This window comes from Eriocheir sinensis, unplaced genomic scaffold, assembly GCF_024679095.1.
Source record: "Eriocheir sinensis breed Jianghai 21 unplaced genomic scaffold, ASM2467909v1 Scaffold17, whole genome shotgun sequence".
Lineage (NCBI taxonomy): Eukaryota > Metazoa > Arthropoda > Malacostraca > Decapoda > Varunidae > Eriocheir > Eriocheir sinensis.
In genome coordinates, this window is record NW_026111072.1 from 270,024 (window position 1) to 285,000 (window position 14,977).

A 14,977-nucleotide genomic window follows, 5' to 3' on the forward strand; every position below is an offset into this window, starting at 1 on the left:
GACAAAGAATGTAAATATCCTCCTCCTCCTCTTCTTCTTCTTCTTCTTCTTCCTCCTCCTTCTCTTATTTTTCCTTTCTTCATTCCCTTCCCTAATTCTTTTCTCCTTCTTCTTCCTTACATATTAGTTCCTCCTCCTCCTCTTCCTCCTCCTCCTCCTCCTCCTCCTTTTCCTCCTCCCGGAAGAAGTAATGACTTAATTGGTTGTTTTCATCTTAAGGGGAGGGAAACATGAGGAAGAGAGAGAGAGAGAGAGAGAGAGAGAGAGAGAGAGAGAGAGAGAGAGAGAGAGAGAGAGAGAGAGCATATTTTGTCTTTTTTTGTTGTTTTCGGAGCTGTATTTTAACTTTCTTCTTCTTCTTCTTCTTCTTCTTCTTCTTCTTCCTCCTCCTCTTTAATCACCTCTTCCTCCTCAACAACATCCAATTAGTATCATTTTTTTCTCTCCTCATGACTTAACTCTCTCTCTCTCTCTCTCTCTCTCTCTCACACACCAGACTTTTTCCCTCTATAAATATTTTCCATTGTCTTTCCTTCTCTCATATTCTTTTTTTTCTTTCTTTTTCTTCTTGTTATTTCTTTTTCCTTTTCTCTCTCTCCATTATCTTGCTTATCTTTCCTCTCCCCTTTCTCTTCCTTACTTTTTCTCCCCTCGAATTTTCTCTTCTCCCTCCGTTTCTCTTTCTCTTCCCTTTTTCTCCTTTAAATCTCCCTTCACTCTTTCCACCCTTCCTTTCCATTTCTCTCCCTTCCCTTCCCTTCTTATCCCATCCTCTTCCATCTCCAAAGCTCCCCTGCTCTTCTTCCCTTCTCCCCCTCTTCTCCTTCTTCTTCCCTTCCCTTTTCTTTTCCTCCCCTTCTTCTCTCTATAACACTCCCATTCCCTTACCCTCCCTTCTGCCCTTCCCTTCCCTTCCTCACTTTCTCCTTCCCTTCCCTTTCTTCCCATCCTTCCATCCTCCTTCCCTTCCTCTAACTACCTTTCCCCTCCCTTCTTCCCTTCCTCACTTTTTCCTTCCCTTCCCTTTCCTCCCATCTTTCCATCTCCTTCCCTTCCTCTAACTACCTTTCCCCTCCCTTCCCCTTCCTTCTTCCCTTCCCTTCCCTTCCTCACTTTTTCCTTCCCTTCCCTTTCCTCCCATCTTTCCATCCCCTTCCCTTCCTCTAATTACCTTTCCAGTTTTCCTTTTTTCCTTTCTTAACCCCTTCCTCCCCTCTTCCCTTCTTTTCCTCTCTCCAATCTCCCTCCCTTCAATCACTTATCCCCCTTCCCTTCCTTTCTCTTCCCTCCCTTTCCGCATGTCCTCATTATCAAACCCTCCCTTCTTCCTCCCTTCCTTCCCTCCTCCCCTTACCTCCGTCTGACACCCCGGCTTCCTCCCATTGCTACGTCGGTGCAAGGCGGGGGACGAGGCAGCGCGGCGTTTTGGGTGTAGCGGGGGAGGGAGAGCGCCGCCCCCCTCCTTGCCGCCCCCCAGAACGGGTGACTCCTCGGGCCCCAGACACTCCCCCATCTTGGTGTCCTGTGGGGAGAAGAAGAGGAGGTGAGAGGGGGAGGAGGAAGGAGGAGGGAATGGAGGAGGAAGGAGGAGGGAATGGAGAATGAAGAGGGAGGGAATGGAAAGGAAACGGAGGAGAGATAGAGATAGATAGATAGATAGATAGAGAGAGAGAGAGAGAGAGAGAGAGAGAGAGAGAGAGAGAGAGAGAGAGAGAGAGAGAGAGAGAGAGAGAGAGAGAGAGAGAGAGAGAGAGAGAGAGAGAGAGAGAGAGAGAGAGGGGGGAGAGAAATGAGAGAGGGTAGATAGAGATGGGTATATTAGGTTAAGTTAGGTTAAGTTTAGGTTAAGTTAGGTTAAGTTTAAGCTAGTTGAGGTTAAGTTAGGTTAAGTTTAGATTATTTTAGGTTAAGTTAGGATAAGTTTATGATAGTTTAGATTAAGTTAGGTTAAGTTTAGGTTAAGTTTAGGTTAGTCTATAGTTTGGGTAAAGTTAGGTTAAGTTAGTTTAGGTTAGGTAGATAAGAGAAGAAGGGAGAAAAAGCAAAAAGAAAATAAAGAGAAGAAAGAGGAAGAGGTGGAAGAGGGGAGAAAAGGGAGAGAGATTAAGGAAAGGGAGGGAGAGGAAAGAGGAAAATGGGAGAGGAGACAAAGGAAGAGAAGGAGAGAGAGAGAGAGAGAGAGAGAGAGAGAGAGAGAGAGAGAGAGAGAGAGAGAGAGAGAGAGAGAGAGAGAGAGAGAGAGAGAGAGAGAGAGAGAGAGAGAGAGAGAGAGAGAGAGAGAGAGAGAGAGAGAGAGAGAGAGAGAGAGAATGGAGGGAAATGGGAAATGAAGGAAAATTAAAGTAGGGAAAAGGAAAAAGCGAAAGAGAAAAGGACAAAGAAAAGATAAAAGGAAGGAAGAGGAGGAGGAAGAGGAAGAGGAAGAAGAGGAGGGGAAGGAAGAGTTATTGGGTTGAGTTGATGAGTAGGGGAAGATGAAAGGGAAGAGAGGGAGAGGGGAGGGAGAAGAAAGAAGAGGAGGAGGGAAGGAGGAGGAGGAGGAGGAGGAGGGGACGGAGGAGGAAGGGAAGGAGGAGGAGGAGGAAGAAAAAGGAGGAGGGAAGGTTGGTGAGGAGGACAGAAGAGGCAGATGAAAGGAAACAACAGGAGGAGGAGGAGGAGGAGGAGGAGGAGAGGAGGAGGAGATGACGTAAGCAAAGAAGTGAAGATATATAAATACAAGAAAAGAGAAGAAAAAAAAGAAGAGGAAGAGGAAGAAGAGGAAGAGGAAGAAGAGGATAAAGAGATCATATAAACATACACATCTAAATTGACCTTAAAATGACCTGTGATTGACCTGACCTCACTTAACCTGACCTAAGCTTGTCAAAGGCTATCAAGTGACCGTTTTCTGAGTGGTCGCTGAATGTGTCTTTTGGAAATACATGAGTTTACCCCAAAATTAGTTCTGGGATGAAAGAAAACGGAGAAGAGGAAGATGGAGGAGGAGGAGGAGGAGGAGGAGGAGGAGAGATAAATTGGAGGAGAATCTGAAGGAGAAAGCGGACGAGGATGAAATACAAGAGAGAGAGAGAGAGAGAAGAGAGAGAGAGAGAGAGAGAGAGAGAGAGAGAGAGAAGAAAAATACATGTACACACCCTCCTCCTCCTCCTCCTCCTTCCTCTTCCTCCTCCTTTTGTTTCTTCTTCTCTTCCTTCTTCTCCTCCTCTTACGCTTTTTACAAATTATTCTTACTGTTTTATATTCTTCTTCTTCTTCTTCTTCTCTCTCCTCCTCCTCCTCCTCCCCTTCTCTTCTTTCTTCTCTCCCTTTTCTCCTGTCTTCCCTTTCTTCTTCCCCTCCTCATCAACAAAACTGAATAACTCTTACTTGACTTCCCTTCCCCTCTCCTCCTCCTCCTCCTCCTCCTCTTCCTCCTCCTTCTCTCATATCTCTTTTCTTCATTCTCTTTTTTTAATTCTTCTCTTCTCCTTCCTTACATATTTCTCCTCCTCCTCCTCCTATTTCTCTATTTTTCCCTTTCTTAATTCTCCTCTCTTCCTTCTTTGTTATTCCTCCTCCTCCTTCTTCTCTTCTTCTCCATCTTTTATTTCTCCTTTATTTATTCTCTTTTTCGATTCTTCTCTCCTCCTTCTTTACCTTTTCTTACTTCTCTTTCTCTTCCTTCTTTTGTTTCTCCTTCCTTCGTTCCCTTTCTTCTTCTCCTCCTTCTTTACTTCTCTCTCTTATTCTTCTTTTGTTTCTCCTTCCTTCGTTCCCTTTCTTCTTGTCCTCCTTTTTTACTTCTCTTTCTTATCCTTCTTTTGTTTCTCCTTCCTTCGTTCCCTTTCCTCCATCTTTACTTCCTCCTTTTCCTCCTCATCCTCATCCTTTTCCTTACCTGGTGGGGCGTCACGTGCAGGACGGTGCGCGGTCGAACTCTCCTCATTGGGTCGGGTTCTTCGGGCACGTCGCCGAGCACCACGTTGACCAGCGCGTACTCCATCAGCGAGAAGAACACGAAGACGGTGCAGGAGGACATGAAGACGTCGATGGCCTGGAGGAAAGGGAGGAGGACTTACTAAGGTCGGTTCTATACGTCACTTTCGTCTCTAACATACGCTATTTCTAAAGGTTCTAATGAGTGTTTCTTCAGGTTCATGGTACAGAGGAAAGGTCACACTATCACCAGGATCATAGCTTCTCACATCAGCTATTTCTAAAGGTCAAAGAGAGGGTCAATCGGTTTCTAATGAGTGTTTCTTCAGGTTCACGGTACAGAGGAAAGGTCACACTATCACCAGGATCATAGCTTCTCACATCAGCTATTTCTAAAGGTCAAAGAGGGGGTCAATCGGTTTCTAATGAGTGTTTCTTCAGGTTCACGGTACAGAGGAAAGGTCACACTATCACCAGAATCGTAGCTTCTCACATCAGCTATTTCTAAAGGTCAAAGATGGGGTCAATCGGGTTCTAATGAGTGTTTCTTCAGGTTCACGGTACAGAAGAAGGGTCAGACTACCACCAGGGTCATTGAACTACCCCTGGAAATGCCCCACACTCCTACGAAAGCCTTGTCAAATATGTAAACTTGGTCACTTTCGCTCCTCACATCAGCTATTTCTAAAGGTCAAAGAGGGGGTCAATCGTTTTTTTATGACTCTTTAGGTTCATGGTACAGAGGAAGGGTCAGACTACCACCGGGGTCACTGAACTACCCCTGGAAATGCCCCACACTCCTACGAAAGCCTTGTCAATTATATAAACTTGGTCACTTTCGCTCCTCACATCAGCTATTTCTAAAGGTCAAAGAGGGGGTCAATCGTTTTTTTATGACTCTTTCTTTAGGTTCATGGTACAGAGGAAGGGTCAGACTACCACCAGGGTCATTGAACTACCCCTGGAAATGCCCCACACTCCTACGAAAGCCTTGTCAAATATGTGTACTTGAGTGACGACATCTAACGTAAGCCTTGTTAAACGTATGTGCTTGGACACCGAAATGTTTAATAATGTGGCACTCAGACGCTTTCGGTTCCCACTAACACCATTTCCCAAAGCCACAAAGGAGGTTAGTCGGGTCCTCGTGTGCATTCTTCACGTTCATGGTGCAGAGGACATGTCAAACTGCCAGCGTGTTGAGATGGCAAAAGGAAGAGAGGGAGAGAGAATGAGATCAGAAGCGCCAAGTAAATAGTAACGAAGGAGAGGGAGGGAGAGAGAGAGAGAGAATGAAGAGGGAGACAGAAATGGGGAGTAAGTGAGAGGGAGACGAGATAAACAGACAGGAATGAAGGATAGACAGAATGGAGAGGACAACGATAACCTCAACTCACTTTTATGTACGAGACAGACGGGAGACTTCAGCGAGTTAGCGAGTTGGGAGGACAGAACGGGGAGGGAGAGAGAGAGGGAGACGCGACAAACAGACAGAAATGAAGGAGAGACAGAATGAAGAGGACAACGATAACCTCAACTCACTTTTATGTACGAGACAGACGGGAGACTTCAGTGAGTTAGCGAGTTGGGTGGACAGAACGGAGAGGGAGAGGGAGAGACAGAGACAGTGAGAGAAATGAGAGAGAGAGAAAGAGTGAGAGTAACAAGCATGAGAGAGTGAATATCAAGACACTCTCGCTCTAAAACGGACCCTCTCTTCAGGACAGTCACTCTGCATTTGAGGGAGCAGCGATTACCGGGGTTTTGGGGGGCCATGGAGTTGCTTCCCTTAATAAAAAAAACAAAAAAGATACAATAACCTCAACTCACCTTTATGTACGATACTGGCGGGAGAGACTTCTGTGAGTTAGCGTGTTGGGTTGACAGCGTGAGGAGTGAGGTCACGCCGAGTGTCACCCGCGCCGGGACTGCCTCGGGGCGTATCCAGAAGCTGATCCAGGACATGATGACGATGAGGCAGGTTGGGATGTACGTGTGGAACAGATAGTAGCCCAGACGACGCTTGAAGGTGAAAACAATCTCCAGGCACGTGAAGTTACCTGGGGAATGAAGGAACACAGGTAGACTTGATTGGTTTCGTGGACAGGTGAAATGATATACGTTTAGGAAAGGTTAAAGTAATATAGACGTCCACTGAAGGTTAACAAGATCTTAGAGACGCGTGAAGTTACCTGGGGAATGAAGGAACACAGGTAGACTTGATTGGTTTTGTGGACAGGTGAAATGGTATACGTTTAGGAAAGGTTAAAGTAATATAGACGTTCACTGAAGGTTAACAAGATCTTAGAGACGCGTGAAGTTACCTGGGGAATGAAGGAATACAGGTAGATTTAATTAGTTTTGTGTAGAGGTAAGGTAAGGTAAGGTAAAGTAATATAAGGTATGGTAAGGTAAGGTAAGGTAAGGTAAGGTAAGGCACAGTAAGCTAAGATGAGATAAAAATTACAAAGATGTCCACTGAAGGTAAGCAGGGTATCCAGGGCACGTAAAATTACCTGGACAATGAAATAACACAGGTATTTTTAGTTAGTTTTGTGTACAGGTAAGGTAAGGAAAGGAAAGGTAAGGTAAGGTAAGGTAAGACAGGAGTTACAGAGACAGCACTTGAAGGTAAATACGATCTCCAGGGCACGTGAAGTTACCTGGGAAATAAGGTGTTACAGGTAGTTTTAATAAGTTTGGTGTACAGGTAAGGTAAGGTAAGGTAAGGTAAGGTAAGGCAGGGTAGGAGTTACAGACACACGACTTGCAGGTAAATACGACCTCTAAGGCACGTGAAGTTACCTGGACAATTAAATAACACAGGTAATTTTAATTGTTTTTGTGTACAGGTAAGGTAAGGTAAGGTAAGGTAAGGTAAGGTAAGGTAAGGCAAGGTAGGAGTTACAGACACACCACTTGCAGGTAAATACGATCTCTAGGCATGTGAGGTTACCTGGGGAATGAGGTGTTACAGATAGTTTTAATTAGTTTGGTGTGCAGGTAAGGTAAGGTAAGGTAAGGCAAGGTAGGAGTTACAGACATACGACTTTCAGGTAAACACAATCTCTAGGCATGTGAGGTTACCTGGGGAACAAGAATACATATAATCAGGTTCTACACAGGTGATCAGATAGGGAGGCAGGCTGTTTTTTGTGCAGGTAAGGCTGGCTGTATGTTTAAAAAAGGTCAAAGTAAACTAGCCGTCATTTTGAAGGTAAACACAGTATCCAAACACGTGGGGCTACCTGGAAAATGAAAATAGAGGTAGGCCTACTTAATTAATTTTATGTAAAGGTATGGTAAGGTAAGGTAAGGGAGGAAAGGGACCACGCGGGGCAACTCTGTCTTTAGTCAACCTTGAGGGAGAGTCGAACCGCGGTACATAACTTCCTCCCGCGTCCCTGTTAGCCAATCCGCCACCTCTGACACCCCTAGGAGAACCAACTGATTGGGAATATGAAGGCCGTAGGGGGAAGAGCAAACCATATATCTCCCCTATTTCCTCTCTTCTTGATAGTAAAATACCTGACCTTTCCTCTCCGTTAGTGATTGTTAGGAGGAAAATGTGGGTATTATGAGACATCTTCCACTTCCTTCTCCTCCTCCTCCTCCTCCTCCTACTTCTCCTCCTCCTCCTCAAATCCAGTACAGTTTAGGTAAGGTAAGGTAAGGTTAGGTAAGATTAGGTAAGGTAAGGTAAGGTAAGGTAAGGTAAGGTAAGGTAAGGTTAGGTAAGGTAAGGTAAGGTAAGGTAAGGTAAGGTAAGGTAAGGTAAGGTAAGGTAAGGTAAGGTAAGGTTAAGTTAGGTAAGGTTAGGTAAGGTAAGGTAAGGTAAGGCAAGGTAAGCGTAACCGGGACGCCACTTGAAGGTAACCACGCTCTCTTGACACGTAAATTTACCTGAGAAATAATAACACCCAGGTAGTTTTAATTAATTTTGTGTGCAGGTGAATTATGAGAGGTGAGATTTGATGAACATTTAGAAGAAGTAAAAGTAACGTCGACAACACTTTTACGTTTCCATGATTTGAAGACATTTAAGTAAGCAAGGACATTGACGTGGTTTAAATAAGTAATCTTGGTAGTGTTAAGTAGTATCAATAATTTAGTAAGATAGATAGATAGATAGATAGAGAGAGAGAGAGAGAGAGAGAGAGAGAGAGAGAGAGAGAGAGAGAGAGAGAGAGAGAGAGAGAGAGAGAGAGAGAGAGAGAGAGAGAGAGAGAGAGAGAGAGAGAGAGAGAGAAGTGGAAGGAAGAAGGATGTGAAGGATAACTTAGTGTGAAGTCCGGAAATAGGAGGAGGAGGAGGAAGAGGAGGAAGAAGAGGATGAAGAGGAAGAGGAGGAGGAGGAGGAAGAGGAGGAGGAGGAAGAATAATCTCATATACATATTCTGTGACACATCAGTTCCTACTTATCGATGTCTCTCTCTCTCTCTCTCTCTCTCTCTCAAACACACACATAATACAATATCAGATGAAAGTGATGTCCTTTTCTCTTTTCTTTGATCATGTTGTTTTCTCTCTCTCTCTCTCTCTCTCTCTCTCTCTCTCTCTCATCTTAAGCACTCCCCGTTTTTCTTTACCGTGGAAATATTAAAATGTTCTCTTTCTGATCTTGACTTTAAAGGGAAACTTATGTAAAACGTGAGTGTGTGTGTGTGTGTGTGTGTGTGTGTGTGTGTGTGTGTGTGTGTGTGTGTGTGTGTGTATATCTTATTATATTGGATGGGAAAAGAAGGGAAAAGATGTGAAGGAGAGGAGAGGAAAGGAGAGGAGGAAAGGAAGGGAAGGAAAGGAAGGGAAGGAAGTGAAGGAAAGGGAAGGGAAGGGAAGGGAGAGGAAGGCAAAGGAAGGGAAGGGAGGGAAAGGAAGGGAGCGAAGGGAAAAGGTAGGAAAAGGACGGGAAAGGAAGGGAAAGGAGGAAAAGAAATGAAGGGGATGGAAAGGGAAGGGAAAAGAAAGAAAGGGAAGGGAAAGAAAGAGAAAGGAAGTGAAGGGAAAGCAAGGGAAGGAAAAGGGAAGGAAAGGAAAAGGAGAGGAAAAAGAAAGGGAAGAAACAAAAGGGAAAGAAAGGAAGTTAAAGAAAAGGGAGGAAGGAAGGAAGAAACGAGAAAAATAAGAAATAGAAGAGAAAAGGAGGGAAGAGGAAACAAACAAAGGAAGAAGGAGAAGGAGGAGAAAGAAAAAGGATGAGAAAAGAATTGAAGAAGAAAAGGGAAAAAAAAAAGAAACGGTGGACGAAAAATAAAACACAAAAAAACGAAGAAAATATAAAAGAAAAAAGAAGAAAGGGAGGAAGGAGGAAATAAAAAAAGGAAGAAAAGAAGAAAATGGAGGAAGGAAGGAGGTGGAAAGAGGTTAAGATAAAAATGTGAGAGAAAGAGGAGGAGGAGAAGGAAGAGGAGGAGAGATAAAAGAGGAAAGAGGAAGATAGCAGAGGAGTGAAGAGAGGAAGAAGAGAGAGGAAGACAGAAATTGGATGAATGTAAAGAAGAAGAGAGGAGGAGGAGGAGGAGGAGGAGGAAGAAGAGGAAGAGGAGGAGGAGGAGGAGGAGGAGGAGGAGATAACAATAAAAAGTGATTGACTGGAAACTCGGCGGAGGAAAAAAGGAATGGAGGAAAGGAGGGATGGAGGAAAGGAGAGAAGGAGGGAAGGAAGGAAGGAAGGAGGGAAGGAAGGAAGGAAGGAAGGAAGGAAGGAAGAGAAGGAGGGAAAGAAGGAAGGAAGGAAGGAAGGAAAGGAGAGAAGGAAGGAAGGAAGGAAGGAAAGGAGGAAAAGAGAGAGAAAAGAAAGAAGGAAAAAAAGGAAAAGAAAATAAAGAAATATGAAAAGTTTTGATCGAGAGAGAGAGAGAGAGAGAGAGAGAGAGAGAGAGAGAGAGAGAGAGATCGGCACGTATTTTATTACGTACAAAATCTTTCTCTCTCTTAATTGAGGAGCAAATTTGCATCTCCTCCTCCTCCTCCTCCTCCTCTTCCTCCTTCTCTCGTACACAATAACCTTTCCTCCAATTCCTTCTGCTCCTCCTCCCATTCTTTTCTTCTCTATCTTCTTCCCTCTCTTCCTCCTCCTCTTCTTCTCCCCTCTCCTCATTTATCGTTCTCTCTATCATGCCTCCCTTTTATCCCCTTAACCCTTCCCCCTTTCTTCTTACTTCCATTTGTAAGTGTGTGTGTGTGTGTGTGTGTGTGTGTGTGTGTGTGTGTGTGTGTGTATGTGTGTGTGTGTGTGTGAGAGAGAGAAAGAGAGAGTGTGTGTATGTGAGAGGGAGGGAGAAAGTTAGAGAGAAAAAATATAAATAAACAAAAGAAAAACGAGGAAAATGAAAAGAAAAAGAGGGGACTGAATTTTTATATGTGTGAAAAAGTCTACGGTTCCATTTTGCCATATTTCATTTACCACCACCACCACTACTACTACTACTACTACTACTACTACTACTACTACTACTACTACTACTACTACTACTACTACTACTTCTATTACTACTGCAAAACCTAGATAGGGAGGCAAATGTGGGTATAATGAGACCACCTCCTCCTCCTCCTCCTCCTCCTCCCCAAATCCAGTGCAGTTTAGGAGTAAGGATATTAGGAGGAAAACAGAGAAAGAGAGGTACAAGTATAATCTCTCTCTCTCTCTCTCTCTCTCTCTCTCTCTCTCTCATTCCCCTCTTCCTAACCTACACCTCCTTCACTTCCTCTTCCTCCTTCTCCTCCTCTTCTTCTCTCCCTCCTCTTCCTCTTCCTCCAATACCAACTTTGCTAAAAAAAAAAAAAAATTCTCATTATGTTTTGATCAAAGAGATGTTGCTTCATATTGTCACCGAAACAGCAACTTCCATCATTATCTCCCTTCTGCATTTCCAGCGTAGAAGGGAAGGGAAGGGAGGGGAGGGAAGGGAAGGGAAAGGAAGTGAAGAGAAGGCATTGGGAAGGGAATGGAATGGAATGGAAGGGAAGTCAAGGGATGGGATGGGAAGGGAAGAGAAAGGAAGGGAAGGGAAGAAATGGAAAGGAGGGATGGGATGTGAAGGGATGGGATGGGAATAGAAGGAAGGGGAAGGGATGGAGGAGGAAGGGAGGAGAAGGGATGGGATGGGATGGGATGGGATGGGAAGGGAAGGGAATGGAAGGAAGGGGAAGGGAAGAGATGGGTAGTGTGTGTTTACGCCCTTCATTGTCTCTATTCTCTTCTCTTTTTCCTTTCCTTCCCTTCCCTTCTCTTCCCTTCCTCCCTAATGTTCATCTTTTCTCTCTCTCTTTCTCTTTTTCTTCCTCATGTCAATCAGTCTCTCACTCATTTTTATTCTCTCTCTCACTCTTTCTCTTCCCTTTGCCTTTCCTCCTTCCTTCCTTCCTTCCTTCTTTCTTTTCTTTCTTTCTTCCTTCCTTCCTTTCTTTCTTTCTGTCTTCCTTCCTTCCTTCCTTTATTTACTTACGTCAATCCACATTTCGCCGACCATCAATTTAAACAAACACAACCAATCGATCGAAAGGAAAACTCATCAAATCAGCGCAAAATACAGAAAGTTACTCCATTAATATCTCTCTCTCTCTCTCTCTCAGGTAAACTAACACAAATATCAAATGGAATAGAGCACAAAGTCATCGAATCAGTGTAGAATTTCCAAAGTTCTCTCTCTCTCTCTCTCTCTGTGTGTGTGTTTCTCTGTCTCTGTTTGTATCGGTCTGTCTCTGTCTCTCTCTCTCTCTGTTTCTCTCACTTTCTCTCTGTTTCTCTCTATTTCTCTTTCTCTTTCACTGTTTTCCCTCTGTCTCTGTCTCCCTTTCCCTCTCTCCCTCTTCCTCTCTCTCAGGTGCGTGGCTTCAATCAGAGGTTAATTAAGATCTTTTCTCGCCTAACCTTCTGAGCTCATTAACAAGCATTGATCGGCCGCCTCCGGGATCACAAGACTTCGCTTCTCCCTTCACTTCATGTTATAACGCTCTGGGGCTGAAGGTAAATGACATAGGAGTGTTTGTGTGGAGGAAGTCTGTGGTACGTGACGCTTCCCTTTGTTTGCGCTGATGATTTGAGATCCTTTTAACGTGAAATTTCCTTGATGTGAACCTTCTTTATTTGGAACGTTATGCAAGTTTTCTTATTTCTTTATGCAGAATCTGAGCTCATTCCCAAAACATACTCGGGAAAAGAAAGGGAAGAGAAAGAAGGGTGTTAGAACTGTTACAAACTTCAGCATATTTTTCAGGAAGGATCTAACTCATTTCTTAACACTCGTCCACACTATCAATAAGAATCTAAGCTCATTCCCAAAACATACTCGTTAAAAGAAAGGGAATGAAAGAAGGGTGTTAGAACTGTTACAAACTTCAGCATATTTTTCAGGAAGGATCTAACCCATTTCTTAACACTCGTCCTCACTAACACTAAGAATCTGAGCTCATTCCCAAAATATACTCGCTAGAAGAATAAGGAAAAAAAAGGACAGAGAAACCCGTTATATTATGAACAAAAACGTAAGCATATATTTTCACAAAGGATCTAACCCCATTATTAACACTCGTCCTCACTAACACAAAGAATCTAAGCTCATTCCCAAAACATACTCGTTAAAAGAATAAGGAAGAGAAGGAAAAGGGTTATAACTGTCACAAACTTCTACATCTATTCCACTAAGGATCTCACCCCATTCTTTACACATTTCCTCACTAACACGACCACCGCCACCAACACGTCCTCGATAAACCAAATTAACTCAAACTAATTCCTTAAACTTTGCTAACTTTTTAACTTTTCTGAAGGGGGGGAGGGAGGAGCAGTTTGTGGGGCAGTGTGTCGATCTACTTGGTACTTATTTTTCTTTATTTTTTTCTCATTTTACTGTTTCCTCTCCTTCCTGATGATCTATGTACCTACTTGTCACTTCTTCAATAGTTCAGTAATTTCACAAAGTTGTATGCTATTTATTTTTTCCTCATTTTACTTATTTTTATTTATTTCTCTTTACTTTTTCCCCAATTTTCCTTTTTTTATTTACTCTTTCTCTGTTTATTTTTTTCCCTTTTTCAGTCATTTATCTTCATTTCCTTTTATTTCCTTTTTTTTTATTTCTTGGTCTTTTCTTTTTCCCCAATTTCCTTTTTTATTTCCCCTTCTCTGTTTACTCTTTTCCCTTTTACACTCTATTTACAGTCAGTTCTTCTTCGTTTCCTTTCCTTTCATTTTTTATTTTTTGGTCTTTTCTTTTTCTCCTATTTCCTTTTTTTACGTTTTCCCTGTTTACTCTTTTCCCTTTAACATACTATTTACTATTAACTATTCCTTCTGTTCCTCCTCCCCTTCTTTTCTTCTCTATCTTCTTCCTTCTCTTCCTCCTCTTCTCCTCCCCTCTATTTCTCTTTCTCTAAACTCTCTAGGCAAATAACTCTCTTCTGTGTGTTCTTCATTTCATTTCCCTCTTTATTTTTACTTCTTTCCCTTCCTCTGTTTTGTTATCTTTTCCTCCTTTTTACTTTCTATATTCGGTTCTTTAATTTTTCCTTCCTTTTTTCTTTGTTTCCTTTTCCTCTCCCTGATTCTTTTTATAGTCGCTGTCATCTCTTCAATAGCTCAGTAATTTCACAAACATATCTTTTTTTTAACCAGCAAATTCTCTCAGTTAACGATCTCTCCTAATTTACGTAAGTTAAACGTTTTACTACATTCATTTATTATTTTTTTATGTTAATGAGGAATTTCTTTGATGTGAAATAAAATATGTTAAGCTTTCTCATGCAACTTTTTTTTATGCGTTTTTTTTATTATTATTACGAGAAAATTATTAAAACGTAAAACCTCCTGCTGTGAAAAGTCTTTATGTAAAACCTTCTGCTGTGAAAAGTCTTTATGTAAAACCTCCTACTCTTGAAAATTCTTTATGTAAAACCTCCTACTCTTGAAAATTCTTTATGTAAAACCTCCTACTCTTGAAAATTCTTTATGTAAAACCTCCTACTCTTGAAAATTCTTTATGTAAAACCTCCTACTCTTGAAAATTCTTTATGTAAAACCTCCTACTCTTGAAAATTCTTTATGTAAAACCTCCTACTCTTGAAAATTCTTTATGTAAAACCTCCTACTCTTGAAAATTCTTTATGTAAAACCTCCTACTTTTGAAAATTCTTTATGTAAAACCTCCTACTCTTGAAAATTCTTTACGTAAAACCTTCTGCTGTGAAAATTCGTTATGAAAAGTCTACTCTTGAAAATTATGTGAAACTTCCTATTTGAAAGTTATATCTTTTATGTATTAAACCTCCTGGTTCTTGAAAATTTTGGGATGAATACCTCTGTAAATTCCTGAAACTTCTAGGATTGGGCTTGTAATCTTTCTTTGAGTTACTATATCATTTTTAGGCAAAGGTTTGGTGTTTATATTTTCCGTGTTTATAAGTGATCTGGAGTAAGCAAAACAAAAATATATAGAGAGGATGTAAGAAACTAAATGTTGAATACGATTAGATTAATATGAAACTCAAAAGATATTTAGGAGTTAAAATAAGGTAAAGAATTATTTGGAAAGTTATATATTTTAACTTAGTGTAACCATAACTAATCTGCGTTGAGACAAAATACTTAGCAAGAAAAAATTGTTGAATACGATTAGATTAATGTAAAACTCAGAGGTATGTAGGAGTTGACAATATGTAAAGAATTCTTTGGGAAGTTATATCATTTAACTTAGTGTAAACACAACTAATCTGCGTAGAAACAAAATACTTAGCAAGGAAAAAAATGTTGAATACGACTAGATTAATATGAAACTCAAGAGTTATTTAGGAGTTGAAATTATGTAAAGAATCATTATGGAAATTATATCATTTAACTTAGCGTAAACATAACAAATCTGCGTTGAGATAAAATACTTAGCAAGGAAAAAATGTTGAATACGATTAGATTAATTTAAAACTCTGAGGTATTTAGAAGTTGAAATTAGGTAAAAAAAATATTTGGGAAGTTATATATTTTAACTTAGTGTAAACATAACTAATCTGCGTTGAAACAAAATACTTAGCAAGGAGAAAAAACAACCATTTGAAGATATTATTT

The 14,977-nt window shown here is 41.5% G+C and overlaps 1 protein-coding gene across 1 annotated transcript in view; it reads right to left on the reverse strand.

The window, feature by feature from the left end:
• LOC126990511 (glycine receptor subunit alpha-4-like) overlaps nt 1-14,977 on the reverse strand; it is a 142,530-nt gene that overhangs the window by 5,417 nt on the left and 122,136 nt on the right. Inside the window, exons 8-10 of the mRNA XM_050849109.1 lie at nt 5,749-5,978; nt 3,881-4,036; nt 1,355-1,522 (exon numbers count right to left, since the gene is read on the reverse strand). Of these exons, the coding sequence (XP_050705066.1) occupies nt 1,355-1,522; nt 3,881-4,036; nt 5,749-5,978 (554 nt within the window). The remainder of the gene's footprint in view (nt 1-1,354; nt 1,523-3,880; nt 4,037-5,748; nt 5,979-14,977) is intronic.